Genomic DNA, 13,395 nt, shown 5'->3' on the forward strand with positions numbered 1-13,395 from the left:
TGCCCCTTGCCATGTTCCATCACGATCACGAGCGTGCACCCGAGCGCCACGACATGCGTGCAACACCCGTGCAAAGTCTACGACTCTGTGCACATTTTCTTTAAGATAGGCGAACCCCTTGTAGACTATATTTTTACAGCCGACTACCCTTTCGCCTGCGCGGGCAACGTTGCGGCACTACAAATGGGCGACGCAGCCGAACAAGCATACTTTGACAGCCTGGATGATGAGGTCTTATGCAGCGTTCTGGCAGGGTGCGGCGCGAAAGGTGTCTGCGTGGCGAGTGCAGTGTGCAAGCGGTTTCGCGACATTGGCCAGACCCTCGCGGCGCATCGCCAGTTTTCTTCGGCAGCTTCTGTGAAGGCAGACCTTGCGGATGCCGTTGCGGAGGCGTGCGACCGCGCTCTCGCTGGCATGCTGGGTGAGCAGGGACTTGTGGTTCTAGTGATATTGGGGGATCGCTTGTGGACACATGCAAGCAGCTATGGTGCCCAGACCAGCCTGTGCCTCAAGTGACGCCTCTGCCCCACAGGCGCTGTTGACTTCGCGCTGTTGTTCGTGGCCAACTATGAGGGCGTGAAAGGCGGGCTGGCCGCGCCGGTGTTGGAGGCGCTGGCAGCCAAACTGCCGCCCGTGAGCAGCTGGGGCGGGGGGGGGGGGGAGGGGGCGGGCCTGGGAACGGGGAGGCCTGGTCCGGCGGGTTGGGCAGGGGTGGGCAGGCAGCGCGTGTCACAGCTCCAACACATGCGCCCTGGCCCAGGCCTTACCTGTTTGCTGCACATTTCCACTCTTGCGTCCCAGCCCCCAACCCTTTCCCTCTCGCATTCCACCTTACGCTCCCACGCCACCCCAGCCCACGTTCCCTCCCTCGCTCCCTCCCTGGACGCGCCTTCCCCCCTTCCCCTCGCCTCTCCCCCTCTCTCCCCCCAGGGCACCCAGGTGGTGGGCTGCGCCACCTCGGGCCTCATGGGCGTGGGCCCCGGCGGACCCTTCGAGCTGGACCCCAGCGACGGCGGCGGCGGCGGCCGGCGGCGCGGCGCCCGCCCCGGCGCCGTCAGTGTGCTGCTGGGCCGCATGCCGGGCTGCCGGCTGAGGGCCTTCTGCAACCTGGAGCCGGTGAGGCGTGGGGAGTGAGGCGTGAGGGGTGAGGCGAGGAGTGAGGGGTGAGGCGTGCGGACGCCGGGGGCGGGGGGCACGGGGCGGGTTGGAGTTGGGGAGGGGCGGGGGCCCAAGGCGGGTTGGAGTTGGGGGCAGGGGCGGAGGCCTAGCTGGTGGGGCGGGAGGGGGAGGCGGAGGCAGGGGGGAGGGGGTGTTGTAATGACAAGCCCGAAGGTGGAGGCGGAGGCGGGGGGGCGGGGGGGTGGCGGGCGGCGGGATTGTTGTGGCGTGATGACTGATGCCCCTGGGGAGGGCCGGCCGAAGGCGTAAGTCTTGGCTTGAGAGCCACACTTCCGTGCAGAACTACATGGTTGGACCTACCTTGCTTCCTTAAACCATCTCGCAGGTTCCCCCTGGTCCCGGCGCCGCGGGCCGCCGCAGCAGCAGCGACTCCCGCGCCGGCGGCCCGCCCTCCGCCGTGGCCGCCGCCAACGCCGCCGTGCGTCAGTGGCTGACCAGCCCCGACCCCCGGGCAGCGGGACTGAAGGCAGCCGCAGCCGCCGGCACCACAGGTGCTACAGCCCTGCAGGCCAGCAGCGCCGCCGCCGCAGCCGCCGCCGCAGCCGCCGCCGCAGCGGCAACCACCAGCAGCGTCAAGTCTCGAAAGGCGGCGGCTGCAGCGGCGGCAGCCGCGCCCGCGGGGCCGGAATCCGACACCGGCACGGCCGCAGCTGCACCTGCTACTGCCGCCCCGCATGCTGCAGCCGCTACTGCCGCGTCTCTGGGCCTGCAGTCGGTGTGGCTGCTGATGGCTGGCTCCAACGCCGCCTACCACCTGCTGGACGGACTGCTGGAGTGGATGCAGCGGGACGACGGCGCGCGGCCCGTCATCGCGGGCGGCGTGTCATCGGGCCGCGGCGACCTGTTCTTCCACCCAGGGCTGCCGCCGCGGCCGCCCAAGCAGCGGGCCGCAGGCAGCGCCGAAGGCAGTGCAGGCGGGGACGGGGGCTCCGGCGGCACCGGCAAGCCGGTGGCAGGCAGTGGCGAGGCAGAGGCGGCGGCGCCGGGCATCCGGACGCGCAGCCGCAGCCGCGGCCGTGCGGCAGGAACGGCGGCAGCGGTGAATGCTGAGGGCGGGAGTCCGGAGATCACGGCGGCGGCGCCTGTGTCTGTGGGGTTCTGCTCTTGGGACCCGGCTACAGCCAAGGGCCTGTGCTACGTCGGACTGGCGGTCTGCGCGGGCGGCGACGAGAAGGCGGGCGAGGAGCCGGCGGCAGTAGCAGCGGTACCGGCAGTAGCAGCGGTACCGGCAGTAGCAGCGGTACCGGCAGCAGCTGCAGCGGTAGCGGAGCAAGGGCGCGGGGAGGGTGCGGCGGCGGTGGCGGCGGCGGTGCGCGCGTGTGCTTACTCCATGCGCGGCTGCGCGGGGCTGCCGGGCCAGCCCGTGTTTGAGCGGGTGGGTGTGAGCCGGGAGGAGCTGGTGGTGCGGCGGACGCGGGCGGCAGCGGCGGCGGCAGCGGCGGCAGCCGAGGGGGCAGCGGCGGCGGCCGCAGGGCAAGGGGCTGGGGCGGCCGCAGGGGAAGGGGAAGCGGCTGGGGCGCCGGAAGAGGGAGCAGGGCCAGGGGCTGGAGGGGAGCAGGAAGCGGCGGGCAGCAGTAGTGAGGACGAAGAGGAGGTGGAAGAGGAGGTGGAAGAGGAGGAGGAGGAGGAGGAGGAGGAGGAGGAGGAAGAGGAGGAGGAGGACAGTGATGACGACAGCGATGCTGGTGACGACGGCGGCGAGCTGGTCATTGTGTCGGGTGAGTTGTTGTGGTCATTGCGTCGGGTGAGTCACTTGCACTGCGACTGTTGGCCCTCACAGCTCGCAGGGCCGATGCTGGAGTGGGAGCACTTGGGGCACTCTCACGGCGGCACACCTAGGCAGCAGATGGCACCCGATGGCTTTGCCCTCCGCACCCCACCCTTTGTGCACTCGCACCCTGTGGGCTGGCCTCGGGTTCTGGTGTCTAGATGTATTGGTGCAGACCGGTTTCGGCTTTCGACTACCTAACCGCCTGCGCCCCCCCCCTCTGCCGGGAGCTGGTCGACATTGTCGGTAACGCTTGATGTTCTCCGAGATGGTCTACCGCCCACCACCTCCTTAACTATGTAACCCCTCCGCAGGCGGCGTGGCGGCCGGAGCGCGCGGCAGCCTGCACGAGCTGCTGCGGCGGGTGGTGGCGGAGACGCACTCGGTGCCGTACCTGGCGCTGTGGCGGGCAGGGCGGGGAGACAAGTCCGTCAGCCAGGGGCTGGACGTGCAGGTGTGTGCGTGTGTGTGTGTGTGTGTGTGTGTGTGTGTGTGTGTGTGTGTGTGTGTGTGTGTGTGTGTGTGTGTGTGTGTGTGTGTGTGTGTGTGTGTGGCGTTTGTGACGAGTATGGCGGGGTCAGCAGGGGCGGGGAGCTCCATTCATCCTTTGCACCCGCCGTTACCGCGCAGCCTCCGCGCTGTCAGCTCACCGGCCCGTCTTCCTCTTCCTCCACCACCTCCCCCGCCCCCTCCCTCCTCCACCTGCCCCCTCCCTAGGCCTTCACGGGCGGGCGGCTGGTGCTGGGCCAGGTGGAGCCGCAGCTGCTGGCGCTGTACGGCGTGGTGGGCTTCAGGACAGACGACCGGGCGGCGCTGGACGCCATCTGCGGAGGCGGAGGCGGAGGCGGCGGAGGCGCCAGTGCGGGTGCAGGCGGTGGCAGTGGCAGTGGCAGTGGCAATAGTGAGGTGGTGTGCTGCCAGCTGGCGGACATCACACCCGAGGTGAGCAGGCGGAGGGGCATGGGCGGCCGGTAGGGGGCGTGGGCGGCTGGGAGGGGGCGTGGGCGAACATCTCTTGAGGCATTGTTATGTTGAATGCCTGATGTTGTGTTGCTGTCTAATGCCCAACTCATGGGTGCACGTCCGCTCGCATGCCAGCCCACCGAATCCACCGCCTCCACCGCCTCCCCTCTCATCCTCCCCCCTCCTCCTCCGCCTCCCTGCAGGGCTGCCGGCTGCACCTGCGCGCCGAGCTGCCTGTGCTGCGCTCCGTGTGCTCCGCCTACCCGCTGCTGCCGGGAGGCAGGCCAGACCCCAGGTCCTGGGCAGGGTAGGTGCGGGGCAGGGGCGGGGGGGGGGGGGTCCACCCTGCACAGCGCCCGCGCTGCATGCCCGTACAAACTCCGGCATGGATTGCACGGCAATCCAGCAGCCCCGAACTCAGTGACTCCTGTAATCCCCCACCTGCGCACGAACCCATCCCTCCAATCCGACCTTCCCGCCATGAGTCTTGCTCGTTGGGCTCGGGCGTATACCCCATAACCCCACCCATCCCTGCGCGCACGTATACACACATGGTTTTGTTCCGTTGTTTTGTGTTTAACACATGGTTTCATCCCCATCTGACCTCCTCCAAACCCGCACGCCGCAGGTACGACGTGGCCCGGCGCGCGGCGCTGGCTGCGGGCGGCCGGTCGGGCCCCGTGGCGCTGTGTGTGTTCAGCTGCACGGGCCGCGGCCGGGCCATATTCGGAGAGGCCAACGCGGAGAACGAGGCGCGCATTGCAGACGAGGTGAGCTGCGCGGCTGCCGTGCTCGGGAACTGCCTGCCCCACCACCACCACCACCGCCGCCGCCACCCGACCGTGCACCGCCCCGGACCCCCAGTTGCCGTATCTACAATCCCCCTGCCCCTGCCCTGGTCCCAGTCCCCTGCAACACTGCGAGAACGTCCCAGTATCGATCCTACTTACCGGTGGTCATGCCTGGATCCCGGACCCCACCGTCGTCCCCATCCCCTGCTGCCACCCCCCCCCCCCAATTGGGATTGGAATGATCTACCCCCGCCCCCAACACACACACACACGCCGTACGCACGCACACACACACACGCACACGCACACATACACACGCAGGTGCTGCAGCGCGGCGTGCCCTTCCTGGGCGGCTACATGAACGGCGAGCTGGGCCCCTACGTGCGGCACGGCTACGCCGGCTGGTTCTTCAACCCGCTGTGCGTGCAGCCGCCGGGGAGCGGCGCCAGCGGTGCCAGCGCCGGCTCTCACGGCGCCGCTGTGGGGGGTGGAGCGGCAGGGGCCAGGGGCAGCCACAGTGGTGCTGGTGTTGGAGGGGGTGGGGGTAGTGGTGGGGGTGTTGGCACTGGAGGGGGCACGGGTGGGGGTGGGGGTGGGGCTCGTGGCGGGCCGGCTCGCTGCACAGTAGTTGCGGGGGGGCGGGTGCTGCCGCTGGACCGCACCCAGATGCAGGGGTACACGTCCGTGTACGCAGCGCTGGGGTAGCGGCCGGAGGCGGGGGCGGGGAGGGGGGGCTGTAAATACCAGCCCAAACTAAACCGAACCCAATGCAAGAGGGGGGTTGCAGGGGGGGTTAGCAGCCTATTGGCGCGCTGGGCCGTGTATGGCTGGGTGGGGGAGGCTAGTGGGAGGCAGGCAGGCGGTGGCTTGTAAGTGGCGGGCGCAAGCCGGGGGTGGGGAGTGTGTTGAATTGCGTTGTTTGTACTGCGGCGGAGCGACACACGATTGCAGTGCTCGTATCTTTGTGGATTGGCCGTTGCAGGCCGTTGTGTTGTCGGCTGCGCCTTGCAGGACTAACAAAGACTTTGTCTGTGACCTTGCCGTATGGAAGGCGAAATACTTTGACGCGGTGGAGTACATGGTCTTGCCTTTACGCGAAAGGTTGGTCGGCGGGACGCGTACCGTAATGTAACCCGTTACAGCGCAACTCCGACTCTGCTTAAAGAAGAGCAAAACGTAAGGGAGTACATCCGCACCCGTGCAACCCACGATCCGTTTCCGCCAACTTTCCAACACATCAACACTCGTCGTCAACACTCGTGACCTACGTATCCTGCAGCCGCTGCAGCCTATAACTTGGAGCCTGCCGCCCCCGCCGCTCCTGCCCCTAGCGTCTGTGCCCTGGCGGTCGGCGGCATGTTGAAGCGCACCACCACTGCCGTGATGTCGTCGATGTAGCTGCCGCCGTACTCCTGTGGGCACGTCAGTGTGTGTGTGTGTGTGTGTGTGTGTGTGTGTGTGTGTGTGTGTGTGTGTGTGTGTGTGTGTGTGTGTGTGTGTGTGTGTGTGTGTGTGTGTGTGTGCATGCTTTAAGGACAAGCAAAACAAGTACGCCTGGCGATGCGGAGTGTACTGTGTGTGACACCATGCACAATACACCGCATGTGAGGCCTCAAAGTGCCTGCCCCCGCCCCCAACCCTCGCCCCCGCCCGCTCCACCTTGACCCAGGCCCTGCGCGACTGCTGTACCACACGACTGGCCGCCTCAGCCGCCGAGCCCGCGTTGCCCGCCAGCGCCAGGACCTGTGGTGTGGGGATGGCGTGGGGGTGGTGTGGGGGTTCCATGCATGCTCACTTAAGAAGACACAAAGAACTGGGTGAGACCTAGTAAACACCACCCCCCTGCCCCTCTCCCTGCACCCCACCTACCTGCTCGTTGCTCATCAGCTCCCACACGCCGTCTGACGCCAGCACCAGCACCGCGGGCCGGCCCTCGGGCGGCAGCGTGAGGGCGGCGGTGGAGGGCGTGGCCACTACGCCTATCTGGCGGCCGGGCAGGTCGCCCAGAGCCCGACTCATGGCCAGGCCGGGGTAGTCCTGAGGAGGTGGATGAGGGAGGCAGGAGGGGAGGGGTGGTGGGCAGGGGGTGGGTGTGGGGGGGAGTTACATTCATGACTAGTTAAGGAAGTGGTAGACGGTAGACGAAGAAGGGGGGGGGGGTTGCAAAGATGATTGGAAAAGCGGTACAGCATGCAATCTGACCAGCTCTGCAGCCCCTCCCCTATCAGCCCGACCCCACCTCCATCCCTCGCCCGCCCGCGCGCCCCTCGCACCTGCTTCTTGAACCACACCCGGAAGGGGCCCACGGGCCCCTGCGGCCCCACACTGCGCGCCACCCGCCCGCCCGCCGCCTCGATGCGCGCCGCCTCCGCCGGCAGCTCCGGCTTGTGGTCCGTGCTCTGCCACACCACCCGCCACCCACTGCCCCCGCTGCCCCCGCCGTCTGGAGGTGACGCGGCCGGCGGGTGGCCCCACTTGATGGCGGGGGCGGCGCCGCCCTCCGCCGCGGCCGCCGCCACCACGTCCCCGCTGCTGCTGCTGATGCCCAGGCCCCGCAGGCTGCTGCTCAGGCCCCCGCCACTGCCACCACCGCCTTCCCCGCCGCTACCCGTCTTGTGTTCCGCCGCCGCACCGCCAGACGCCGCCACCACACCTGCCGCCGGCGCCGCCGCCGGCACGCCCAGTACGATGCGCGAGTCGCCGACCCACGCCGCCGTGAGCGCGCGGCCGTGCACGTGGCACATGGCGGCGGTGGTGCCGCTGTTGACCACGTCAATGCCGCTGACCGCCAGCTGCGCATCCAGCGACTCCACCGCCCGCCACAGAGCCCCCTGCACCGCGCCGCCGCCGCGGCCGCCGCCGCCAGTGCTGTTGAAGCCGCTGCCACTGCCGCTGCCACTGCCACTCGCATTTCCATGCCCTGTCCCACTGCCGCTGCCGCTGGCGCCGGCCGTCTTGCCGGCGCCGCCCGCCGCTGCTAACCTGCCCTGTTCCTTCCCCTCCTTCCCTCCTGCCCCTCCCGCCTCCTCCTGCCCCTCCCCGCCGCCCTCCAGCAGCTGGTGCAGCAGCGTGTGCGGCAGGTTGCGGCGCGCGAAGCCCGACACGCGGTGGCCCTCGGGGCCGTGCCCGTCAAACACCGCCAGCAGCTGCGGGCAGGTGCGTGCACATGGAGGAGTTGGGGTTGCGGGTTGGCGGGTTGGGAAGGGGTTGGGTGCGCCGTGCGCGCGTGAGGCATGCGCGAGAGGAGCCGGATGTTGACGTGCTGTGCACTGCGCAGGGGCCTTGGCGGTGTACTCTCCACTGCAAAGCTGACAGACTGTACAAGCACACCCACTCCCCCTACCTAAACCCACACGTACACGCACATATTCCCCCTTGTCATTGGGCTCGGGCACATGACACCCCGCTCATGCACATGCCCCTCACGCACGGCCCCCACCCCTACCCACCAACACACGCCCCCGCACACGCGCACACACACGGCCCTCACACGCCCCCACACACGGGCGCCCCCCCGCAACACGCCCAGTCCCCCCGCGCCCCCGCCACACGCTCCCCCACCTGCTGCCTGTTGCTGAGGAAGGCGTCCACCAGCAGCGCCGCGTCCTGGTTCACCTCCTTGTAGCCAGGAGCGTACCCGGCCAGAGACACACCCGCGGCGTCAATGCGGGGAGGAGGCGGGGGTAGCGCGCCCCAGGCCGCGCCGGCAGAGCTGCTGCTACTGCCAGGGGTGCTGCTGCCGAGGGTGCTACTACCAGGGGTGCTACTGCCGCTGCTCGGAGTGTTTGGGGTGCTGGGAGTGTTGGAGGTGCTGCTGCTTGGGGAGGTGAGGGCCCAGCCGCTGCTGCTGTGGCTGCTGCTGCTGCTACTGCTGCTGCCGCCAGTGCTACTGCCAGTACTACTGCTGTTGCTGCGGTGCAGGTCGGCTGCGGTGGCTATGGTGGTGGCGGTGCCGGTGCTGCTGCCCCCCAGGTGGGGCTCAACATACCGACGGCTGCAAGGCAAGCGCGTCATATCGTACGGGGCAGCATAGGGCCATACGCGAAACACCAAGTGTGACATTCCATTCCACTGGGCACACACGCACACACACACGCGCACCCCCCCCCCCCCCCACACACACACACAGAGTAGGCCCCCGCCATTTTGTAGGTTGCTCTGCCTCCACTCCTCCCACTGCCCTCACCCGCCCACTGCCCCTCCCCCTCCCCCTCCCCCTCTCCCCCTCCTCCTCACCCTGTCCGGACCAGCGCCTGCACCATGTTGAGCAACGGCGCCACCGCCAGCGCCTGGTGCGGCACCCACACGCCCCGATCGTCAGCGGCAGCAGCACCAGCAGCAGCCGGCGAGGCGGCTGCAGGCCCCGTGGAGGCCGGCAGCCGGCTGCTGCTACTGCCAAATCCCCCGCCCATGCTGCTACTGCTGTTGCTACTGCTGATGCTGGAGGGCGGCGGCTCGCGGCGGACCTGCCACCGCTCCCGCGTGACAAGGGAGGGGAGCACCACCGGCAGCTCGTTGACCTGTAGAAGCAAGTGGATGGGAAGAGATGAGGGCCCGGCGGCCAGGGACAAGAACTCATATCGTCATTATGGAGAGCCATGCACGTACTACATCCACGACGCTGTGCATGCATCCCCTCTGGACTGGGGTTGGGTAATCAGGGGAAGCGGGTGCGCGGCTGGCCCTCCCTGCTGCCAGTCAACCCATCAGCCCGCGCGCACACCTGGAAGGACAGGCGCAGGATGCGCTCAGGCGGCCCCTCAAATCCGCCCGACTTGTCAGGGGTGGGCAGCCGGCGGTTGGTGCCGGCCACGAATGTGGCGTTGGCCACGGGCATGGCTTTGGGGCGGCCGGGCTGCTCGGGGCTGAACCCTCCCCGACGAGCCTCCCGCGAAAGTGTACTAGTAGATTAATTAGGTGCTATTGCAGTTGCACGTGAATAGGGAACAGCGAATGCGAATGAATGCAGCAACAATTGTTCCGGAGTTTTGGTTTTTCGGGCCTTCAGGCCCTGAAGACTTGGAGAATGAGTAAAAATATACGCAAATTATCTTTGATGTGCTATGGAAACAGTATGAAGCTGTTCTTGAGCACAACTTCTGGCGAACTGAACCGAGGCCTCGATCGCCGCATCGCCCCGCACCAAACACCTGCATGCTCAACCAGTGCCATTTATCTAATAGTATGCAGTGCAGTGTGATATCATACACTGATTATTGAGCGCAAGACACTAACAGGCACCAGGTAGCGTGCAATTCTGACGCGTCACAAACTCACAACTTGAGCTCCAACGATCGGGCTCATCAGGCTAGCTGTGTGCTGCACTGTTTAGGTGAGTACTCCAAAGGGCGCGACATGGGGTCCAGCGCGCGTTTGCGGCCAGCGTGGGTTTAAGGCGTGCCGACTACTCGGGGCCTTGGCACGAACCCAGTCAGGGCCTTCCCCCAGTCCAACCTATCAACTCCGACCTCGCCCTCGATCGCTGCAGTCACCTTACAACACAAAACATCTTGACACAAATGGCTAGCGCCGGTCGCGGCCTGGGCCTGCGGCTGCCCATGTACGTGGTGGACGCCTTCACCAGCTGCCCCTTCGCCGGCAACCCCGCCGCCGTGTGCCTGCTGGGCCCGGGCGTGACCCTCAGCGACGAGCTGCGACAGAAGATTGCGGGTGTGTGGGTGGTCTGGGTGGATAAGTTATCTTGATGCGTGATCTGGGCGGCTGCATGTTGCGCACACGTGCATTGCGCTTGCGGGCGGCAGCCGCGAGGGTGCGTGTGTCGTTGATGCCGCACTTGCCTCGGCCTTGTAGCATCGGTTACTTGGCTCTGAACTCTGAACCGGACTCTGAACCTGAACCTGACTCTGAACCTGCAGCCTGACCCTGTTCAGGTTCAGGTTCAGGTCCAGATTTCGGTCAGCGCCAGGGGCAGGGGCAGGGTCAGGGGCAGGGTCAGGCCCTAACGCTTCGTGGTGTTGCCCCGCTGTGCCCCGCTTTCGTGGGACAGGCTATGCAGGCATGGTTATTACCAAGGGCCTGGGCGCAGCTGCCAGAGCCGCTTCCACCGTGCGGTTGAAGTGTCTCCGCGCCTCTTGCCTCTTGCCTTCTGCCTCTTGCCTCCTGACCCTTACCTCTTGCCCTGCTCGCCTCTCGCGCCGCAGCGGAGATGAACCACTCGGAGACCGCGTTCATTGAACCGGTGAGGAACGGTGCGAGACTAGTTGGTACGGGCGATGGGCTGATTGGTGGCGGCAGCCGCTGAACCCGCGGGTCCCCCCCCCCCCTTATCCCCCCCCCTTCCCTTACCCCAGCTGGAGGGCTCTGCGGCGGCGGCTAGTACCGCCACCGCCACCGCCACCACCGCCGCCACCACCGCCACCGGTGTGCCGGACGTGTTCGCCACGGCCCGCGAGTTCCGGCTGCGCTGGTTCACCCCCACCACCGAGGTGCCGTTGTGCGGCCACGCCACACTGGCCTCGGCGGCAGTGCTCATACAGGGTGAGCTGGCATGGGTGTGTGTGAGATTACACGGGATTGGGTCAGGTCAGCCGTTGGGAGGAAAGGCGTCGCTGCGTTCCCCTGTGCTCCTCACGCCCCGGGTGTGGCTGGTTCTGTTCACCCTGCAACTTGGCGTACGCCTCCCTCTGTCCCCCCCTCACGCTATGCTGTGCTATGCTGTTCTGTGCTGTGACCACCAGCCTGCGGCAACACGCAGCCCTCCGTGTCCTTCCACACGAAGAGCGGAGAGCTGGTGGTCAGCCGCGCCGCAGCAGCCAGCATCTATCAGACCACGCAGGTGAGAGCCAGCCGCTGCCGGGTCCTGCCAGGCCATTGCAGGAAGAAATGAGTTGCCACAAACGCTGAGACTGCTAGCATCAACCCATACCTCTTGCTGACGCACACTCGACAATCCAGCATCCCGCCGCACGATTGATCACCTTACCTCTCACGCACACTGCCCTACTAGCAAAGCCAGGGCGCTCACCTGTCCCAACCCCAACCGCACCCCCAACCGCACCCCCAACCGCACCCCCAACCGCACCCCCAACACCAGGAGCCCTCCGGGTCGGCTGTGGTGCTGTCCATGTCGCTGCCCGCCTACGACCCAGTGGACCCACTGCCGCCGCCCGCCCGCGACCCCGCGGGGCCGCTGGTGGCGGCCTGCAGCAGCCTGGCGCTGGCGGGGCTGTCGGGGCAGCCGCGCCAGCCGCACCAGCTGCCGGTCAAGGAGGTGGGGGCGTGTGTTGCAGGGAGGAGGTGTATAAATGTGTGTGGGGAGGGAGTAAGGCTACCGGCGACGAAACCTGTTGCACATCTGTGACGTACCGTATGCTGACTGTCGTTCGGTTCTGTAGCGGCAACTCTTTGTTCTGTGTCCATTTGCTTTATGTATGTCTCCACATTATAAGCATGTGCTTTTCACAAGGGAAACCATAAGCACATGTGTGTGTGTGTGTGTGTGTTGTATGACTGCATGTGCTGCATGCGCGCCAATCGCGTACCTGCGTGTGCCCAGGTGCGCTACGCGGCCAAGGGCGGTCTGAACTACCTGCTGGTGGTGCTGGGCGAGGGCGTGTCGCGCCAGCAGCTGGAGGCGGTGGAGCCCGACTTCGAGGCCATGAGGCGCGGCGCGGGGGCGGAGGACGTGCACGGCGTCATCGTGTGCGCGCGGGGAGGTGAGGAGGAAGCAGGGGGGTTGAGGAGGGAGTCAGGAAGGGAGGGAGTGGCGGGAGGTGGAAGGGGTTGCGCGGGAGGAGTGCATTGCGCTGGGTGGGGAGGTGGCGAGGTTGGAGGGCGAGAGGTTTGGGGGTGGCTGGCGGGAGGTCATGGGCATAATGTCTGCGTCCGTGGGTTTGGTCCTGCGGTGCGCACCTAAACACCCCACTAATCACCGACTTCCCGCAGGTGCGGACGACGAGCACGAGGTGCACAGCCGCTTCTTCGGGCCCTGGTGGGTGGTGGGTAATGCTGCCACGGCTTCACTCGGGAGGAGGGCAGGGGTTGAACGGGTTCGCCGGCGCGATGGGCTGCTCCTGTTCTGTGACTGCTGGCACCGCTGGACCATACCCACGCGTTTTATCATCATGAAGAGTGTTCCGGTTGCTGTTTGTGTGTGCATGCAGGCTGGGTGTGAACGAGGACCCCGTCACGGGCTCCGCTCACGCCGTGCTGGGGCCGTACTGGCAGCCGCTGCTGCGGCCCGCCGGCGGCGGCACGGCGACGGGTCCCATGCGCATGCGGCAGTGCTCGGCGCGCGGCGGTGACGTGGAGGTGGAGGTGCTGGCGGGCGTGGGGGAGGGAGGGGAGGACCGGGTGCGGGTGTCGGGGTCGGCGGCGCTGGTGCTGGAGGGCACGTTGCGGCTGTGAGGAGAGACAGGCGGTGCGGGCGGGCGAGCGTTGAGAGCGGGGAAGGCAGGGGCTGGAGAGCCGGTGATGCTTTACTGTGAGCGACACACAATTTTGGTGGGCGGCGGGCTGTGCGAGCGGTGGGAGGATATCGATAGCAGACAGCTGGTGTGGGCTGGTGACTTGAATGCACCTGTGCGAATGAACCGTGAGTGACACCTGTGCGCGTGTCGGTTTGCATGCTGCTTTGCGCATCGGCCGCATTTTCGGGAAGCGTTACAGCATGTGACCACCCGGGCGTACTGCAAGCCGTGATCTGTGTGTGTAACAGGCAATGTTGAATCGTAC

At 67.0% G+C, this 13,395-nt stretch overlaps 3 protein-coding genes across 3 annotated transcripts; 2 read left to right on the top strand and 1 right to left on the bottom strand.

Moving 5' to 3' along the window:
• Positions 1-31: 31 nt before the first annotated feature.
• CHLRE_06g278259v5 (uncharacterized protein) lies at positions 32-5,845 on the top strand. The gene is made up of 9 exons (XM_043063178.1): positions 32-421; positions 533-633; positions 931-1,116; positions 1,505-2,897; positions 3,262-3,401; positions 3,665-3,889; positions 4,114-4,217; positions 4,539-4,680; positions 5,023-5,845. The coding sequence occupies exons 1-9, from the start codon at positions 184-186 to the stop codon at positions 5,404-5,406; spliced, it is 2,913 nt and encodes a 970-aa protein (XP_042923881.1). The 5' UTR covers positions 32-183; the 3' UTR covers positions 5,407-5,845.
• A 10-nt stretch (positions 5,846-5,855) lies between these two features.
• CHLRE_06g278260v5 (uncharacterized protein) lies at positions 5,856-9,641 on the bottom strand. Its single transcript, XM_043063179.1, has 7 exons — positions 9,425-9,641; positions 8,938-9,221; positions 8,263-8,695; positions 6,975-7,847; positions 6,571-6,738; positions 6,361-6,444; positions 5,856-6,113 (listed from the first exon to the last, which is right to left on the bottom strand). Exons 1-7 carry the CDS (start codon positions 9,536-9,538, stop codon positions 5,991-5,993), a joined length of 2,079 nt encoding a protein of 692 aa, XP_042923882.1. The 5' UTR covers positions 9,539-9,641; the 3' UTR covers positions 5,856-5,990.
• Positions 9,642-9,761: 120 nt separating this feature from the next.
• CHLRE_06g278261v5 (uncharacterized protein) lies at positions 9,762-13,387 on the top strand. The gene is made up of 9 exons (XM_001697997.3): positions 9,762-10,033; positions 10,190-10,371; positions 10,863-10,900; positions 11,013-11,199; positions 11,400-11,497; positions 11,756-11,932; positions 12,218-12,377; positions 12,607-12,652; positions 12,825-13,387. Exons 2-9 carry the CDS (start codon positions 10,221-10,223, stop codon positions 13,066-13,068), a joined length of 1,101 nt encoding a protein of 366 aa, XP_001698049.1. The 5' UTR covers positions 9,762-10,033; positions 10,190-10,220; the 3' UTR covers positions 13,069-13,387.
• The last annotated feature ends 8 nt before the right edge of the window (positions 13,388-13,395 follow it).

This window comes from Chlamydomonas reinhardtii, chromosome 6, assembly GCF_000002595.2.
Source record: "Chlamydomonas reinhardtii strain CC-503 cw92 mt+ chromosome 6, whole genome shotgun sequence".
Lineage (NCBI taxonomy): Eukaryota > Viridiplantae > Chlorophyta > Chlorophyceae > Chlamydomonadales > Chlamydomonadaceae > Chlamydomonas > Chlamydomonas reinhardtii.

Excerpts from the sequence above, each read along its gene's own strand:
- CHLRE_06g278261v5 (XM_001697997.3), top strand. The coding sequence starts at position 10,221 with ATGGCTAGCGCCGGTCGCGGCCTGGGCCTGCGGCTGCCCATGTACGTG. Across the intron at positions 10,372-10,862 it reads GCTGCGACAGAAGATTGCGG|CGGAGATGAACCACTCGGAG; the intron begins GTGTGTGGGTGG and ends CTCGCGCCGCAG. Across the intron at positions 11,498-11,755 it reads GCATCTATCAGACCACGCAG|GAGCCCTCCGGGTCGGCTGT; the intron begins GTGAGAGCCAGC and ends CCCCAACACCAG.
- CHLRE_06g278260v5 (XM_043063179.1), bottom strand. The coding sequence starts at position 9,538 with ATGCCCGTGGCCAACGCCACATTCGTGGCCGGCACCAACCGCCGGCTG. Across the intron at positions 6,739-6,974 it reads GGGTGTGGTTCAAGAAGCAG|GACTACCCCGGCCTGGCCAT; the intron begins GTGCGAGGGGCG and ends CCACCTCCTCAG. Across the intron at positions 6,445-6,570 it reads AGCTGATGAGCAACGAGCAG|GTCCTGGCGCTGGCGGGCAA; the intron begins GTAGGTGGGGTG and ends CCCACACCACAG.
- CHLRE_06g278259v5 (XM_043063178.1), top strand. The coding sequence starts at position 184 with ATGGGCGACGCAGCCGAACAAGCATACTTTGACAGCCTGGATGATGAG. Across the intron at positions 2,898-3,261 it reads CGAGCTGGTCATTGTGTCGG|GCGGCGTGGCGGCCGGAGCG; the intron begins GTGAGTTGTTGT and ends ACCCCTCCGCAG. Across the intron at positions 4,218-4,538 it reads GACCCCAGGTCCTGGGCAGG|GTACGACGTGGCCCGGCGCG; the intron begins GTAGGTGCGGGG and ends CGCACGCCGCAG.